This window comes from Lutzomyia longipalpis, chromosome 1 (assembly GCF_024334085.1).
Source record: "Lutzomyia longipalpis isolate SR_M1_2022 chromosome 1, ASM2433408v1".
Classification (NCBI taxonomy): Eukaryota; Metazoa; Arthropoda; class Insecta; order Diptera; family Psychodidae; genus Lutzomyia; species Lutzomyia longipalpis.
The window spans coordinates 100636-117879 of NC_074707.1; the positions used below are offsets into that span (position 1 = coordinate 100636).

General features: G+C 33.5%; 1 protein-coding gene across 3 annotated transcripts in view; it reads right to left on the reverse strand.

Moving 5' to 3' along the window:
- Positions 1-17220, reverse strand: part of LOC129796957 (protein PALS1) — a 33801-nt gene extending 16581 nt beyond the window's left edge. The window contains exons 1-6 of one of the 3 annotated variants that reach the window (XM_055839118.1): positions 16501-17220; positions 16185-16364; positions 16027-16084; positions 5096-5226; positions 2591-3103; positions 2300-2436 (exon numbers count right to left, since the gene is read on the reverse strand). In XM_055839118.1, coding sequence (XP_055695093.1) covers positions 2300-2436; positions 2591-3103; positions 5096-5226; positions 16027-16084; positions 16185-16364; positions 16501-16554 — 1073 coding nt within the window. In that variant the 5' untranslated portion in view covers positions 16555-17220. Of the gene's footprint in view, positions 1-2299; positions 2437-2590; positions 3104-5095; positions 5227-13453; positions 13852-16026; positions 16085-16184; positions 16365-16500 lie in introns of those variants that run through there. The other 2 variants (XM_055839135.1, XM_055839125.1) reach the window with 2 other exon arrangements.
- Positions 17221-17244: the final 24 nt, after the last annotated feature.

A 17244-nucleotide genomic window follows, 5' to 3' on the forward strand; every position in this document is an offset into this window, starting at 1 on the left:
AGTTTAAGAAACAAGGAGAGAAACAACCCATGGCAAGTGAGCGACGTCCAGTCAGCATGGGGAAAAAAGGTTTCCTCTCTCTCTCTGAAGAAAACTATATAATAAAGCATATTTCAAATGCAACAGAGACCCACATAAACCATGGAGGGAGTGCCTGTGCTGTGAAGACTCCAAAAAATATTCCTCATGCACCATCTTCATTGTCCCCTGTCTCACTCGCACCTACTACCCCGCACTGTGTCTTACAAGAATAGGGCCAAAAAATTTTTTTGTTAAGGTAAAATGCACACACATTTGTTATATTTTACCTCTCTCAGGAATATGTAGGTTTTATACATACATATGTATGTAGGTACATCTCTACAGTCTCAAAGATATAATTTCTCAGGAAATGACACACCGCAAAAGCAATGTAAAGAAATAACATACATCATCTATTGTTGCAACCAAGGCATAATGGATGTGCCATTGGGAGAAAAATACTATACATATATAAAGATGGGTGGAAAAAAACCATTAGGAATGGACATCAGTACAGCTCAGCATTTAGAACAATTGATATTAATACACACAATAATTCTTTTACAATAATAGCAACTATAATACATCGTCGGATCACACATTGAGATTCCAATCAGGTTGAATGAGGAGAAAAAAGAGACACAAAACATGTAAAATCATTCATTCAATCTTCATTCATCATCCCCACTCCTAGGCAAGAAAATGAAACCAACGTCTTCACAGCAGACAAAAAAAAACAACAAAAAATAATTTCTAAATCAACATTTTGATTTTTCTTCTATACTATAAAAGAAAAACTCTTCTTGTTCCAATTAGAATTTGCTTATCCATTTGATGTTAAAAAAAAAAGGCGCCAATGGGTATTACAACAATCTTCTGTGAAATATAATACGCATTTCGGGATAAGAGAGAAAAAATATCAGGAAAATTCCAACGTATTGATGTCATCGAGGAGACACAATAAACTCCAATATTGCCACTAAAATTCCTGTCTGCTGGCAGAAAATTTAAATAGATGTATAAAATCATTGACAAAACAAGAAATATATACGCCACGATTGTTTTTTTTTTTGTAATAGAGTGGGGTGGAGTAGTTTTGTGGGTGGATGTTACCCGCTATTTTATGAATTGAATAAATTATGTACTAAAATTTTCTTTTATTCTGGTTTATATTATTTTATTTTATATGAATCATTAATAAAATTTATGAATAACAGTGAAAATTAAAGAAGAAGAATCCTATAATTTTTCTACCATATGTACCACTCATAGGTAAAATCGCTAATATTAATTTCACAATATTGAATATATTAAAAAAATCCGTGAGAAAACTTTATGTTTTTCGATTGAATACTTCGGTCGATGGATAATCCTTGAATCAAAATTTCCAGAAAAAAAGAAAGAATCAAAAGAGAAACATTAAATAGAGAAGATCTTCATGGTAGGATTGCATTCACATCTTATCCTGTTTTTTTTTCATAGTTATATCAAGACTCCCTCAGATCTCATTTGAAATGCATTGAATGCATACATCGTGCTTTCTTTCCTCTATATGACCGTGGCAAACACCTAAAAGGTTTACTTTCATGCACAAGAGAATATTGCCTCTCTTCGGCGGAGCAACTTGAATACCTGGCATGTCCGACGAATGACTCCCCAACTACCTGTGCAACACCTAAAAATAGTTCTGCATTCACTTGTTCCCTCAAAATAATTTACATTATACACACAACATATAGAGAGGTGAGTGAGGCGGAAAAAGGTGAGACGGGATGGGAATCCGGGGTGGAACATTTAAATGTAGTGGTGCAGAACGAGGATGACAAAAAGGTAAACTATATAGGAGTAAATAGAAGAGAGAAAACTATATGAAAAGGTAGACAATGTGGAAAAAAAAACGTGGAATATGTGTAAGCAATAATAGAGGATGGGAAGAGTCAACAGCAACAAAAAACCATATAATATTCCTATAAATTGTATCTTTCTATCCCTTCGGAGGTTTATATTAAAAGCCTAAAAGATGGGAAGAATGGTACTTTTGTCCACGCATCTAGACACACATATCTCTTATTTAACATTTTTAACAGACAAATCATCGACTCAGCAGAGGTAAAGCACACAACACATAGTTTCGGGAATTTTCCCATAAGTTTTGTATGTATGTTGAAACATACTACGCATACTACAGACACACATTTGTATGTATAATGCTAGTTAATTTAGGAAATCTCTAATGGGACAAATGGATGAATATAAAGATTTTTGTCTGTGAACTCACCGACTATCGAGACGAAGACTCTGATCTCCAAGAAGAACTTCGGTACCACCAACGAATGGTAATTCACCCTTTGATATGCTATTGGCCTCGAGGAACTCACTTGATGGCTCAGAATCTCCTTCCGAAAGTGTCGCTAACTGTGAATTTCAAAGATAATTAATAACTTTTATTTATTATCTTTTTCTTGAGAAATATTGTTCAATGTTACATTCTTTCCTTTTCTCAATAAAAATTGTTTTTTATTTAATCGAAGAATTAAAAAAAAAAAACTAATCTTCATGATAAACTCACCTCACGCCTTGGTCCGTGGCCGTTTGCTAGAATCTCACTAGAACTATTTCCATAAAAACTACTAAAGGTTGTGTTTCCAGCACCACAATTATTGCTATTATTGTTATTAAGTGTTATATTAGGATTATTATTTATGAATTGTTGATTGTTCGTTGAAGATGTCGTCACTTGTTGCTGCTGCACATTACTTGTCAATGCTGATGGTGCATGAACACCAATCTGACTGATCGTGTGATTCACTGGATGGTGATTTATTTGCGCTGTGGTTTCAATGGAAATGCCACCACCTCCGCTTGTCGCTTTTCCACCAATCGATGGTTGATTATTGTTCAATGGTGGCGGTTGATTTGGCAATATGTTGTTGGTCCCAGTTATGCAATTGGCAACGGTAGTCACTGTCGTTGTTGTCGTACCAGTCACGTGATTGCCAGTGAATGAAGTCACATAAATGGGAGATGCTTCCTTCAAGAAACTCAAATCATGCGACACGGCTCCCTTTGTCTGTTGATTTAGCTATTTTCAAAGAGATGATGAACACAGAAAGAAATTAATTATTTGTCAATAGATAAAATTATGTAGTCAATAAGTAATCAATGAATTTATGTATTTTCTCAATAGTTTTTTCTTCTTCTTTAATTTCAAGTTCAAATATGCAAGTAATTTAATCTCAACAGCATCTCATATTCTCACTCATATAGGTAGTGAGAAGAGACAACAGCAAAAACTAAACCATAAATTCTCAAGTATCAGTTTACACAGAAAACTCGTTCACTGATGGTGATGGTATTTGCTGTTTTTGTCATTATTGCACTTTTATATGATTATATTATATTTAAACAAGAAAAAGTCAACGTTGAAAATCAGAAAACACCACAATTTCTTCTTTTGGTTTCCCCTCAACAATTTCCCCCCAGTTATACATAAATACATATTTACATTTCCCTTCAACAGCAAAATTTTTATCGTCCCCCTTTATTTCTACTCCCCATTTCTCTCCTTTTCTTCATTGTGGAGGATTTCACAGAGCAAATCTGAGGGAGTTGTTTGTCACATAATTTTACTTCATATTTATTCAAATAATGGCGAAATTATTATAATTTCTTGAGGTGTGTAAAATCACCAAGAATTTTGTTATTCAAATCCCTCCATATGTTTATTCTTTTATGTATGTATGTACGTACATGTACATACATAGTTTCATGATTGAATTATCAGTGAAATACTTCACAATATAGATAGAAAATCAATACAAAAATATTTAACAATCTACCGTAATATGGGGTAAATCCAGTAAATCATTTAATTTTTATATCTTTTAAATTGAATTTTCAGTGAGAACTTAAAAAAGATATTTCTTATCATTCTACAATTCCTTCTAAACCTGAAAAAGTCTGCTGTTCTTGGTGCTATTAAAAAATCAACATACATCAATGAACAAACATTTATTTTTTTCATAATGTTTGTTTTGTGTTTGAACACAAAACATTTGGTCCACAAAAACCAATTCAAACTCATGTAATCTTATTGTGCAGAGATTTGCAATGGGTAAGGAAGGACATAAAAAAGGGGTCATAAATTATGCACGCAGATTTTTATGTTGAATATGCTCATGTCACAGAGAACAAAAATCACAATAATACGAGAATAATGCAAGGAAAAAAGAATCAATGTAAATAACCACTTATGGGATGTCTAGACAGAGTGTTCCAGACTCAAAACATTGTGTTGGAATTATCGTACACAGTAAATTCCTTTGGTAAAAGAACATCTTCACTTCTTCCCATATTTCTCTTTCCTCAGCATATTATGTTAGCGCAGTAATTTGAGGTAAAGTGAAATCTCTTTTTCACAGAGATTTGTATTGTCAGAAGAGATAATAATGGTCAAATATGTAGGTAATCATTATCCAATTCAGATTATATTTGAAAAAAAAATTCTCTTTTATCCATGCGTCAGAGTAATTGACTAACAATCACGCATATTCTGCAATAAGAATAAGCGTACCTAGTGTTAAACGATTTATTTAATTCCAATTTAAATGAAAGGAAAGCTTACAAAATAAATAATAAGAGATTTCTCATAATATTACTGTTTAGTTATTGAATAAAAAATTGAGATATTTAATATTTTATTAAAACTTTCTCACATTGAATTTCAAAATCACAAAATTCTACTCTAATTTGGTTCTATGTATCCATGCATACATATCCAAGTGATTTGTACATGTTATATATAATATCTGAATTGAATAATGTAAAACAGAAAAAATGTGGGAATTTCATGGTTAAATTACGTAACTAAAGCTAAAATATTATCTTCAGCGCTTTCCACGGCGCCGAAAATCTTTGTCCACACTGAATGGAATATTAATTACTCTATCCGTCCATCGATTAGCTTTATTTCATCTGCAAAAATACCCCTCCTGGCCAAATTTCAGTACACACAACCACACCTAATTTTCTCAAGGAAACCCCCTGTGAGAAGATTGGGAGTCCTGACACTCACCTTGATTGATAGTTGTGACATGTCAACAGGAGTGATTCTCTTGAGAGCTGACAGTCGCTGCAAGCGCTCCCTGGCCTGTTGTTCCACAGCAATGACGAAGGCATCTTGAACAGCATTTCCAAGTTCACCGGCTGCGAAAAAGAAAAGCCATCAGTCAAATAACAGCTCTCTGGAAATTCCCCATTATATACGCAATTTGTTTCTTTTTTTTTCCTTCTTAACCCATGCCAGGAAGAATCAATTCTAACAAAAAAATCCAATGAGTTAAATACCGACAGAGATCTAACATAACTATGTAATATGCAAAACGAATCAGCACAGAGAGAGAGAGAATCTATACCGGATTTGTTTCAGATTCTGGTACTTTTATTTATTTTTTCCTTTTGCACACGTCTCTCGTCACGGGATTTCAAGGAACTACCACTTCAATTAGCGGTTTATATGCTCTGCTCATATTCCCATTAGAACAACATGTGTTGTAAAATCTTTGGTGCATTTTCCATTGTCATTGCATTTACGCAGCTTTAGTGGAAGCATGATGGAAGAAAAACCATCCATCAGACTGTTAAATTCTTGTTTGAAGCACTTCATTCACATGCCTCTTTCCCTTTAACTCCATCATCATCGGCAGAAAACCCCATTTGAGCGGTGCTCTCTCCAGATGGAAGAGTGCAACGACCCACGGTGTCCCAGGCATCACACACTTTGGAGAAAGAGAGTAAAATGGGATGATGCGAAAGCTAAAGAAAATGTTGAATTCATACAAGAATTTTCTTCTTTTTTTTCTATGAACCACCAACTAAATTGATGATCATTGACCACGACACGATCATCAATAACTATCCATTGAGATTGTATACGTTTTTTTTTCTTGTGTTAGACTCTTTTTCTCGCCTCTTAAAGTTTTTTTTGTTTTCTCCAGCTCGAGGAGAAATTTAGTTGTCACTATCAACTTGCCCAAATCTCTCCTGACAATCAACAAGAATTAGACTTTCTAAATTCAATCAAACACATTTATGGGCAAAAAAAAGTTTATGTACCTACCTCTTTAATGATAATCATCACAAAGAGCATTAAACTACTTTTAATTTTTAAACCATTAGAAGATTTTTTTCATGGGAGATCATAAAGGTTTAAAAAGTAAAAAGAAAATTTGAGTTTACCTCAACATTTCCTTTGAAATAATTTTTAGTTTTAAACAGCTTTAACATTAATGTTTCTAACAAGCAATGGATGAATAAAATTACTACTTTTTTTCAATTTAATTCACTTTCTTGAATATCAAAATGCAATTATTAAAATGTTGAGAAAAAAATCATTTGTTTGCTCAAAAAAGAAAAGAAATGAAAAATTAATTAATTTCTAGATTACTTTGATACGAAAATCATTGATTTATTGTAAGAGGTGAATATATATATATGAATTTATGATTTAGAAAATAAAGAAAGTGGAATTTAGAATCCAAACTATACGATAATTTTAAATTAAAATTTTATGACTTTACATTGATACCTTTGTAAGATGAATGTTAAAAAAAGTCTTTTTCATTTGAGACAGAATTCAACCGTATTGATTGCATAAAATTATTATTTCCAAACTCCATTTGCATCTGTCGCCGTCTTCATTATCCCAAATAATAATATCCTGCAATCAATGCTTGAAGATGAATTATAAAAATTTAATTTTCCATAAAGGTGATTTTCTTTGCATGATTAACCCCATTTAGAGTAATTTTTTTTAAATTGATTAGTCATATTGATGCAGTGTGCTGGCAAATTTCATGCAATCTCTATAGCAAATTTTCTCTTTCAATTTCATCTCCATTGGGCAAGAGCATCGTCTTATATACTAACTTAAGTGTGAGTGGTACATTTTCCACCTCACTTAGCAATAATGTACGGAAAAGTTGAAGATTCTATCGCCAATTAATTTTGTTCAGCATAAATTAATGGAGGTCAAATCTCTGTTTAATTTTTGAACTTTGCTTTATAATATAAAATGAACACTTAATTATTTATTTCCAGTGAAAAATTACACTGTATGATAGATAAATGCAAAAAATTTACAATTCATCATAATTTGGTAAATTCTCATGTTAATATTTCGTTCAATGGGAGTTTTTTTAGTACTTTTTATCACCATGCAACCTTTCATGAAAAATGGTGCAACACGGAGAATTTATTTTTCGTAATATAAACCAATAAAAAGTTGAGCACGCACATTTTTTCCATTAATGGTTTAGTTTTTTTTAATACAAGAACTCAAATATACTTTTATTTTAATAAATAATAAAACCAAAACATTTAGCAAAATATTTTCCCCAGAATATAAAATAGATATAATATAAGAAATTATAGAATTGGAAAAAATGGAGTAGATTCTGTTAAAAATCTTTTCTTTCCTTATAATTGATCAATTACAAGATTTTTGGTATTCTATGAAAAATTGTATGAGATTTTTACAGAAAGAAAATTTATTAGGGGAGAGCGGGGCTAATAAACCCAACGAGACCTACTTTCCCAAATGCTGCCCTATGTCGAAATAATTTCCAAAATATGTCGAAAGTAGCTGCCCTATTTTGGAAGGAAATCATCTTTCGAAATATATTCGGCATATTTCCTTATCAAGCAGCCCAATTTCTGCCCTATTTTTAAGGAAAAAAATTGGGCAGACCAAGTGGAAAATATTTCGAAAAAGTTTCGACCCTCTTTCCAATAGGAAATTGGGTGTCGACAGTCTGTCGAAATTTTTCCTTCCTCCATTTCCTTAAATATTGGGAAAAAATAAGGCAACTTGTCGACTAATATTCGACATGCTTTCGACAATCTTCCCAATTTTTGCCCTATTTCTTCCCAATTTCTGCCCTTCTCCAGATTTTTGATTTCATATTTTGTCAACAGATGGACTTTAATGTTTAGAGGTTAATGAGCTCAATGGCGTACTTATTCGTGCGCGGCAAATCAAAAATTTACTTGCTAAAATTAAATTCGATTTATTAATTATCTGAGACTTTTGCATCCAAAATAAGTTGACCAACATGTTTCAGGATGTGTAAAGAAATTTTAAAAATACTTTCAACAAGGTTTTGGGAAATTTCATTTTTTATGTGCAATTAAAATATAATTAAAAATTTGAATTTGTGAAATGCAATGGCATTTTATCGCCTATGGCAAATATTCATGACGGGAAAAGGGTGTGGCATGGTTTTCCAAAGACCAAGCGTCAGGATAAGTCGCAATATAAAAAATATTAATATTTATTAATATCGTGTTCCATTTTGTCTTGGCATTTTATTGTTGTCATGTAAAATAACGCCATGGAGGCCCCAATATAATCATGTGATGTGTGAAAAGAGCAGAAGAATATAAAAATATGTTGTTTGAATTGAATATCATTGGAGAGAAAGAGAAGAATAATGAGGAAATCAAAGCAATACATGTCGACATACTTTCGAAAATTTTCCCTATTTCTGCCCTATTTCGACGGTCCGTCGAAATATGGTCGGCCACGTTTCGACAAAGCTTCCCAATTGGACAGAAATAGGGAAGATGCTTTCGACGAACTTTCGACAGAAAAATTGGGATTTTTATTCCCCATTTTTCGTCAAGGCGTCGAAATTTTGACCAATTCTCGCCGTATCCCTGCCGACGGATTTTCGAAAATTTTCCCTATTTTCAAGCGATTTCTCTCCTTGGGAAAGTCACTTAAGGGTTTGGAAAAAGCTTAAAATATCATATTTTCTAGCTAGATAGAACAAAATGATCTGAGAAAGAGTTGTAGGGCAGTAAATTTCCTAAAGAAATGAGCTATACATTTCGTTTTATCTTTTTGGGAAATATGATAATTTGAGCATTTTCTAAACCCTTAAGTGACTTTTTTAACCCCGCTCTCCCCTACTTTTTTTTTATTCGTGCCATAAAAGGTATTTTTTTTTTACTTTTTTAGACTGTTTGAAAATCAACAGCAACAATAGTCTTTTAAGTTATAAGAAAAAAAAAAAAGATTTTTAACAGAATATCGACCCCAATAAGTCTCCAAATCTCCTGAAGATTGGAAATTTTGAATGAGTGAAGTAAAAATCACTGGATATTCCAAAATCAATGTATTGCATTTATTTTATTTTACATGCAAGATAGGCTTTTTAAGCAAAATATAAATTACATAAATGATTTCAATTATAAATAAGTGTTGTAAAATGCATTTTTTAACTGTTCTCTTTCATTATATTGTGCCTTCTTTAGCATTTCCAGCAACATTATGCTTTCATCTGTAAATTTGCAATTTCCTGTTATTTTTTATCCCACTTGAGAAATGCGGGGAAATCTAAAAATCTTGTAATAGTATGCTGTATAAAAAACATACATATTCGTCAAAGAAGTCTTATAATTTAATATTAAAATAGATATTAAAAAATACCCAAAAGCTACTAAATTCTTCATTTAAAATCAAAGTTATGTTGTAAATCAAAAAATAATGTAAAAGAGTTTTCAGTTAATAAATTATTTCCCTCATTCTCTCATACATACAAAGACTATTTGAGATCTTAGCTCACAAATCATTTGTACGTGAAGAAAGAAGTATGAATAAATAATTAATATGCGAAAATTGCATTCTATTGTTTGATTGTAATTGCAACACATTATGCATATTTTTTTTTTTGCATGAAAATATTGAGAATCAAGGTTATGATGTTTTTTTTCTTCAAATATATTTTCTTTCATTTCTAAATAACCATCTCTCTCAGCAATATTTCTTTCATCATGTCTGATATATATATTTGAGCAAGAAAGTAGCCCATGTAAGCACCACCATCATTTTTCTTTTTTTTTCCTTTCCTCACATCACTTTACAACATTTAATCTTCATACTCTCTTTCCTCATCATCCACATTTAGTAATAAAAAAAAAGAATCATTCCAATCTCTTTTTTTTGCCTCCATTTGGTGGATCAAAAACACATTTTCTCATCAAGTTTGCGAAAATAGAAAATTGCCCGCATTAGATGACAAAATATCTTGGAATTTGCCCCTCTTTCTGCACCAACCTCCCCCCCCCCACCACAGCCCATATAATGTCAGCGAAATGTTAAACTTTTTCCCCCCATAAAAAACATTTTATTAAATAATTGCGAAAGGAGGAGAAAAAAAAGTTTATAGAGAGAAAAAAGTGAATTTGTTTTAATTAAATGTGGTGTATTATATTTTCTCTTTTCCCCTCCTGACATATTGAAATTGGATCATGTCGCAATATTTGCCATTTGTCACCACAATTGCCATGTCGTTTTTTTTTCTTAATGTTTATATAGACTTTTTAATAGGAAAAATAATGCCATCCCATTAATTTTGCTCATTAAAAAAAAAGTACAACAAGAATGTGGGTCTCACAATGTTATGGAAAACAACACATTGTCGTATCATCAAATCAACTGATTATAAAATGAATCTCTTAAATTTACACCATAGTTAGGTCTTATCAGTTTAAGTAAATGCCTTTTGATTTGTACCCTAAATAACATATACCATCTAACCATAGTTTTAGCTGTGATTCTTTCGAAGAAAAGAATAGCACAGCTTCTGTGTACCACCTAAAATGCAATGTTGTCCGATCGGGCTCTTTTTTTTTAAAGAATAAACATTAATATTGAGAAAAGATAAGTCCCCTATTTTAAAAATGCTATCAATATGAGTTTAAAATCAGAATTGAATTAATTCAAACATATAAGTCTATAACGTATCATACGTTGTGAAACTTCTTTAATTCCTCGCCATCGTGTGTAAACAATTTTAAAGACTAGGTCACTTTTAGTTAGGTATTTTCACTTTGTGAAAACGGAATTTTTTTTATCGATTTGTATCATTTAACTCCTCTAAAATGTTTGATTCTCTAATTTAACATTTTCTCTCTATTCTCTCTTTATTATTGTGCTAGGTACTACATATATGGACTATACATATACTTATATGTAATGTATGTATATATAAGGTGTCTACTAAAAAAAGACAAAAAAAAAACGTGGAAAACAAGATAATCAATATGATAGTGAGCCATCAGGTGAATCTCGTGTTTTTTACGTTCATTTGTAGCGATAAAAATTTCAAACCATTTCAAGAAACCCGTGTAATAGCCATGTCTGTCAATAGTGTTACGGAAATGACGATGTACTTACAAATCTGTTTGAAATAATAAACTGCGCGAATGAATATCTCTCCCACTCTCAATACATTTTCATTCATTGCAATCATCTTTTTATTCTCTTCAATCGCGAAAAATACTATATACATATTTTTTCCCATGTGTGGGTGTTCTTTTTTTCATCTCTTCATCTCTCTAACTTTTTGAATTTCTCACACTACACGCGTCCTATGCGGTGATGGTGTGTATTAAGTGGAAAATTTTCAACAGTACAATTTATGAGGAAGGACAGGTCACAGAGCATTTATTCTATGTCAAATACATACTAAATATATACTATATACTATGTGGGTTAAATGTCATGTGAGAACAGGTTATCCACCTTCCAATCATGAGACGTTTTTGGTAGAAAAATATGAAATTTATTCAATAAAAACCCCCTCATATTTTTACCAACACGTTCCCTTTCACCTTTGATGGAAATGTGGTATTTTCTTCGGTATGATTTTACCATATATATTTATTTTCTCTCGGGCAAGAAACTCATTGAATTTCATTTATATAGGTACCATTAATTTGGTAGCTATATACTCACTTAGCGTGGTGGAATGTTAAGTGTTTTGAAAATAAAATGAAAATACCTCTAACACGCATTTATTGCAATTACTGTTTGTTTAAATCGCGATTTTGATTTATCTTTAATACGCAAGGAAAATTAGGACAAAAATTGTCTTTTTAGGAATATCACGTTGAATTTTCTAATTTAATTTTTTTCTAATATAAATTCCTGATTAGGTCATAATATCATAATATAGTATATTAAAGATTTATCTGATGTAGTCATGCTTGATTGAACTCATTCATTGTATATGTATGTTGATCATTAGATTTTGAAAATCTAATTGGTTAAGTAATGTTTTCCTTTTTTAACTATAAATTCCTGATATTATGAACTACAAAATAACTTTTCAAAACTACCCAATATTTTGCAAAGGATGGAAGGATGAAGATGACGTGAAATATAGATGCTATATTTTACTCCCACGTGGAGAAATGTGTACCGCCTAAACGTTATGCCAAATTTTGCAAACATTGACCTTTCACCTTCACAAATTTCAAAAGAATAAAAAATTAAACACATCTGAGAAAAAAAATTATAAGAATCCATAGGAAATGTGTCCTTTTATGAAATAATAATTCTCCTTGTCTGGAAATTTTGTCCACAGCAAAAAAAAACAGTTTTTTTTATTAAAATGGTTTGATTTATGATTAATTCAACATGGAGTTGTTTTCTCTCTATATAATGCAATTTAATATTGTAAAATTGAAGATATTTTCGAAATATGAGTGTACATCGAGAGAAATTCACCTTTTCATCGTATAATGAATGAACGTTTAATAAATCTCCAAATAGGATCGTATGTGGAAGAAAAATCAATGTGATAACATTTCTTGCATGTAAGTTAACAATTTATTTTAAAGAAGTTGGTGGAAATTGCTGGGAATAAATTTTAAAATTCAACCGTATCTTTTAATGATGATTTGTACATACAGCCAACACCAACATACATAGGAGAGTTCTCCAGTCTCACACGTAAAAATCCTATATCAAATGTGACTCAGTAGAAAACTATTGAGCACGTTTTGTAATTTTTGTGAATTGCATTTTGACCTAATTGCTCGCTATATACCTATATAGTATTTTCACATATAATGTGGACAAAACGAACTAAAAATATAAAAAAGAGGTGATTTGTTGTGAAAAAAGCATCACCTTTCTATACACACACCTTGCAAAAAAAATCACGTACTTTTCGAGACCATTTCCAATTCCAATAACCAAAAATGAGATTCACAAAAAAATAGTATAAATGTCACAAATCTTTGTGATTTTGCACTGAGAGAGAATATTTTTCCTGGACTTTTCTGTAGCCACACACAAATTCATCACCACATCATACGACTTGGCGTAGAGGAGAGAGCACAGAATCCATCTTGATTCCACGTATGAAGTTTTTTCTCGTCTTATTTTATATACTCTGTGGCTTCTTCTTGTTTGTCTTATTTGTTGTAAAAACCTGAACTCAAGAGGTCTCTCTCACTGTGTCTCGAGAAGGCGATGTCTCATTGGAATGTAAGTTAAGAAGGTGAAGATGTTGTATGTGATGGATTCTGGGGAGTTGAAGTCTTTTTTGCCAACATCTCCATTTTCCGCGCGTATACATACCCTTAAGAATTATTGATGAATATATTCCCCCTTCCTTCTCTTTCTCTCTTGCGTTCAATATCCAATTTCACTGTTTATCCTTTTATATATTATCTCCTCAATATGCACTTGTGAACTTTCAGTTGGATTTTCATCCACTAGGTACGTATATATAGAGTAACACCCCCACCTAAATTGTTCTTCGCCAATTCACCACTTTTAATTAACATTCAACTACACCTTTTCACCCTTTTATCTCCCTTTAAAATTCATTGATCAGGATATGCACAGCACACACTATATATATAGGTATACAGGGTCTATTGAAAATCTCTCCATATCACATTAAAATGGCCAATTCTACGTAAACTAGCACACATGAATTTATACCGATTAATCCGTTCCACTGTCCACTCGCTACTAAAACCCTCCACAGTTACAATTTTGTAGGCTACTCGCAAGTATATTTTCTGGATTTTTTTTCTCATCCACATACCGTCTCACACACAAGCTAATAATAGTCTCTCTTCTCGCGGTGTGTTGTTAAAATATTTAACATTGCATACATATATGGGGAAAACTTGTTCCACAACTCTTTTATTGTGTTGCCATTATTTTTCTCTCTCGCTCCTCAATCACCACCAGGTAATCTCGCATTCGCATGAGCCCCCCAACATACATACATACGTGGATATGCTGCTGCTACATACGTCTCTCACCTGCTCACCCAATGTCCCCCATTGAGGGATTTGTGAGTGAATGAGCGAGACCTCAATAGCGCACAAAGTGAGTCTCCACCACATCGTGGCATGGAGAGACCCCCACACACATATGTTTGCAATGGGGGCCCTCATCTACATGAAAGAGTCATAAATAAGAAGAATTCGTGGCTCCACACAACAGCTCCCCACCCAGTTTTTTTCCTGTACCTCAATCATATATACTCACTATATACCCAGATGAGTTCACCTGAGAGATTTTTTCACGAGAGAGTGGAGTAAATTCATCACGGGTGTGTGAATCCTCCGTGGGTATCATGCCTATATGGGAAGCATTGGACTAAGCTTAAAAGAACACCGCGCGTAACCCCATGATCACATTAATCGAACATCTTTGTAACACTCAGGAAGGAAATAAAAAACGAAAAGAGGCCCTATGCCACGTAATATCAAAGAATAAATCTAAGAACTATTATGATGGGAACTATTGGAAAATTTAATTGAATTTGTATTGTTATCAGAATGATATTTATTTTAATTTAATCATTGCAAATCTTTAAAATAAATTTACACAACGAAGGATTAATATTATGCAAACCAACCAAATGAGAAAGTGGTGTCAGTTGCACATACAACCCAAAAATGTGCATAAATTGAGAACAAGAATTCACAAGAGAGAGAGAGAGTGCATGAGTAAATATTTCTCCAGCCCATTTTCATCACTACCCTCCTTCCCTATTAACCAACAACCCCCATACACCACCCTCAAATTGCATATTAATGTGCGTTTAATGATAGATTCATTCCCATTCAATGGAATTTCCCTTTTTTTTTGAATGACAATGAAGTGATAGGAATGCACTGAATACCTTCAATTAAATTCTCCCAATACATACATACCTACATATAGCATTTCCAGTGAATGATTTTTTTAAGGCAATTCTTGGATGTTGCCATCGCAAATGCCACACATTTGCAATTGAAATGCTCAATTCACTCGTATATGAATTAAATAACATTCCCAGGGCGTATTTTTCTCATTATACTATTACTTTTCTTCAAACAGAAGATCACCACACCGGGTGTTAAAGAATGATACGACAGAGAAAACTTTTTTTTTTTGCTTCAAAATTCTTTTAGAGTTTATTGTGAAAAATGATGAAAGAACACGTGAATTTATCAGAACCACATTCCATTGAAGACTGGGACGTAGATAGTGTGTGAAATTTTCGCGATATCGCGAGATCATTGAGTGTGAGAGAGAAAAGAGGTGAAGATTAACGGGATTTTAGAGAGATTAGTCTCCTCATCTCTTGGCATGTATGCTGGAGTTCGCTATACATATGTATATTACAATGAAATTGACTTTACTGGATCACGCATTACCTCCTCAAGCACAATCTCTATATATAACGTCTGCCACATTAGGAGAACTATTGCTTTTTTCTGCACTCAACTCTCCCACTCATGAAAAATCTCAACTCCTCCCTAAAGCTTCTTGCATCCCCCGGGGGGTGGTGTAAGATATATATACTTATACACAACGATGTGTTGCAAATGTCGCAAAACACTATAAGTTCAACATCAAATATTGGAATTAATTCACTGGCAATTTCCTTTTTTTGGCACTTTACTCGTTCTTTTTTTACCATCGACCATATGAATAGATTAGATGTGAGGGTATTCCAGCTATATGAGCTTTGAAAGGGGGCAGAAGGAGGGAGGATTCTGACAAAAATTGAAGGCGGGCGTGGTGCGAAAAGGATTTAGCGAGGGGCAAGAGGGAATGGTGGTTATATTGCTGCCAAATCCTCCGGAAATTTAACGAGATTGGGGTAGAAGAGAGTATGTATATGTACATATAAAAAGACTTACCCAATCGAGAATCACTCCTTCTCTTCACTCGTAATTTTATCATGCAAGACTGAATGCACTGCAATTAAAAAGGGGATATGAGAGGATAAATTAGGATGAAATAAGGGAAATGGAGTTTATCACTTTGATGAATTGAAGTAAATTTCATTTAATTTTACCTCGTGAATGTGCCGGATGACCTCCGATCGTGGGAGATCCTCCAGCTTCCTCTCGTTGATATCCAAAATCTCGTCGGCAACTTCGAGATTGTCCTTGTCGGCGGGTGACCCGTACAATTTAATTTTCCCATCTCTTCCCTCCACCAGAATGATAACGTAACCATTTAGCTCGACAACTTGCTGCAAAGATAAACAATTTCCGCATCCCTTTAACTTTCCTCGTAGGGCAGATCATATAGGTTAATTTCGCTGTATAGAAGGGCGTGTGATTATTATGCAAAAAAATCATCGTCCTCCATTGAGACTTTTCTCTTACTTTTCCCGTTGATGAGGATGATGATGTGGGACCTAGGGCTTGTCGAGGTTGCATTTTCGTCTCGATGGGGTATCGTACAGTAATAAAATTTAAAAAAAGAAAGCAAAAAACACTCAGACCACTGTGGGGGCGCAACTACAGCAGACACCACAGGATCTGGGCCGCCAATGGAAGGCTCTCACTGATGCCTAGCCGTGGTGGCCATATTTTAACGAAAATTTCACTCGCGGGCATTTTTCGTCACATCCTCGCATCACCTGAGATTTTAGCCACAAAGTAGTGCAATCTCTGCAATTGTTATCACCTCAGCACCACAATTGGGACCTCACTTATACCCACGGACGGCTGTACACAAATTTTTCTCTCCACCGCACAAGAGAAATGTCCTACTTATTCCACGAAATCGAACTAGAAATGCGTGCAGAGAGAAATCAATACACTCTGGTCCATATACGTGAACTGATGGTGGATGCTGGTGAACAACTTCCAATCCTAGTGGGGCGGTTTTCGTACACACGGCTGCCACTCGCCTTCCAATAGAACACCACGCCGAAATATGCGATTCAATTGAAGTGCGCTCAAGAGGGGTGACTGCAAAAGGCATCCCCATGTTTCCCCAGGCATTTTCCGGGAGGTTACCACCAGACCAAGGTGAAGGCGACTGCGCGATGGAAAAGGCACACTTTTCCATGTTCTCCAATCCAATTTGAATTATTCTCTTCTTAACTGAAAATTGAACTTTAT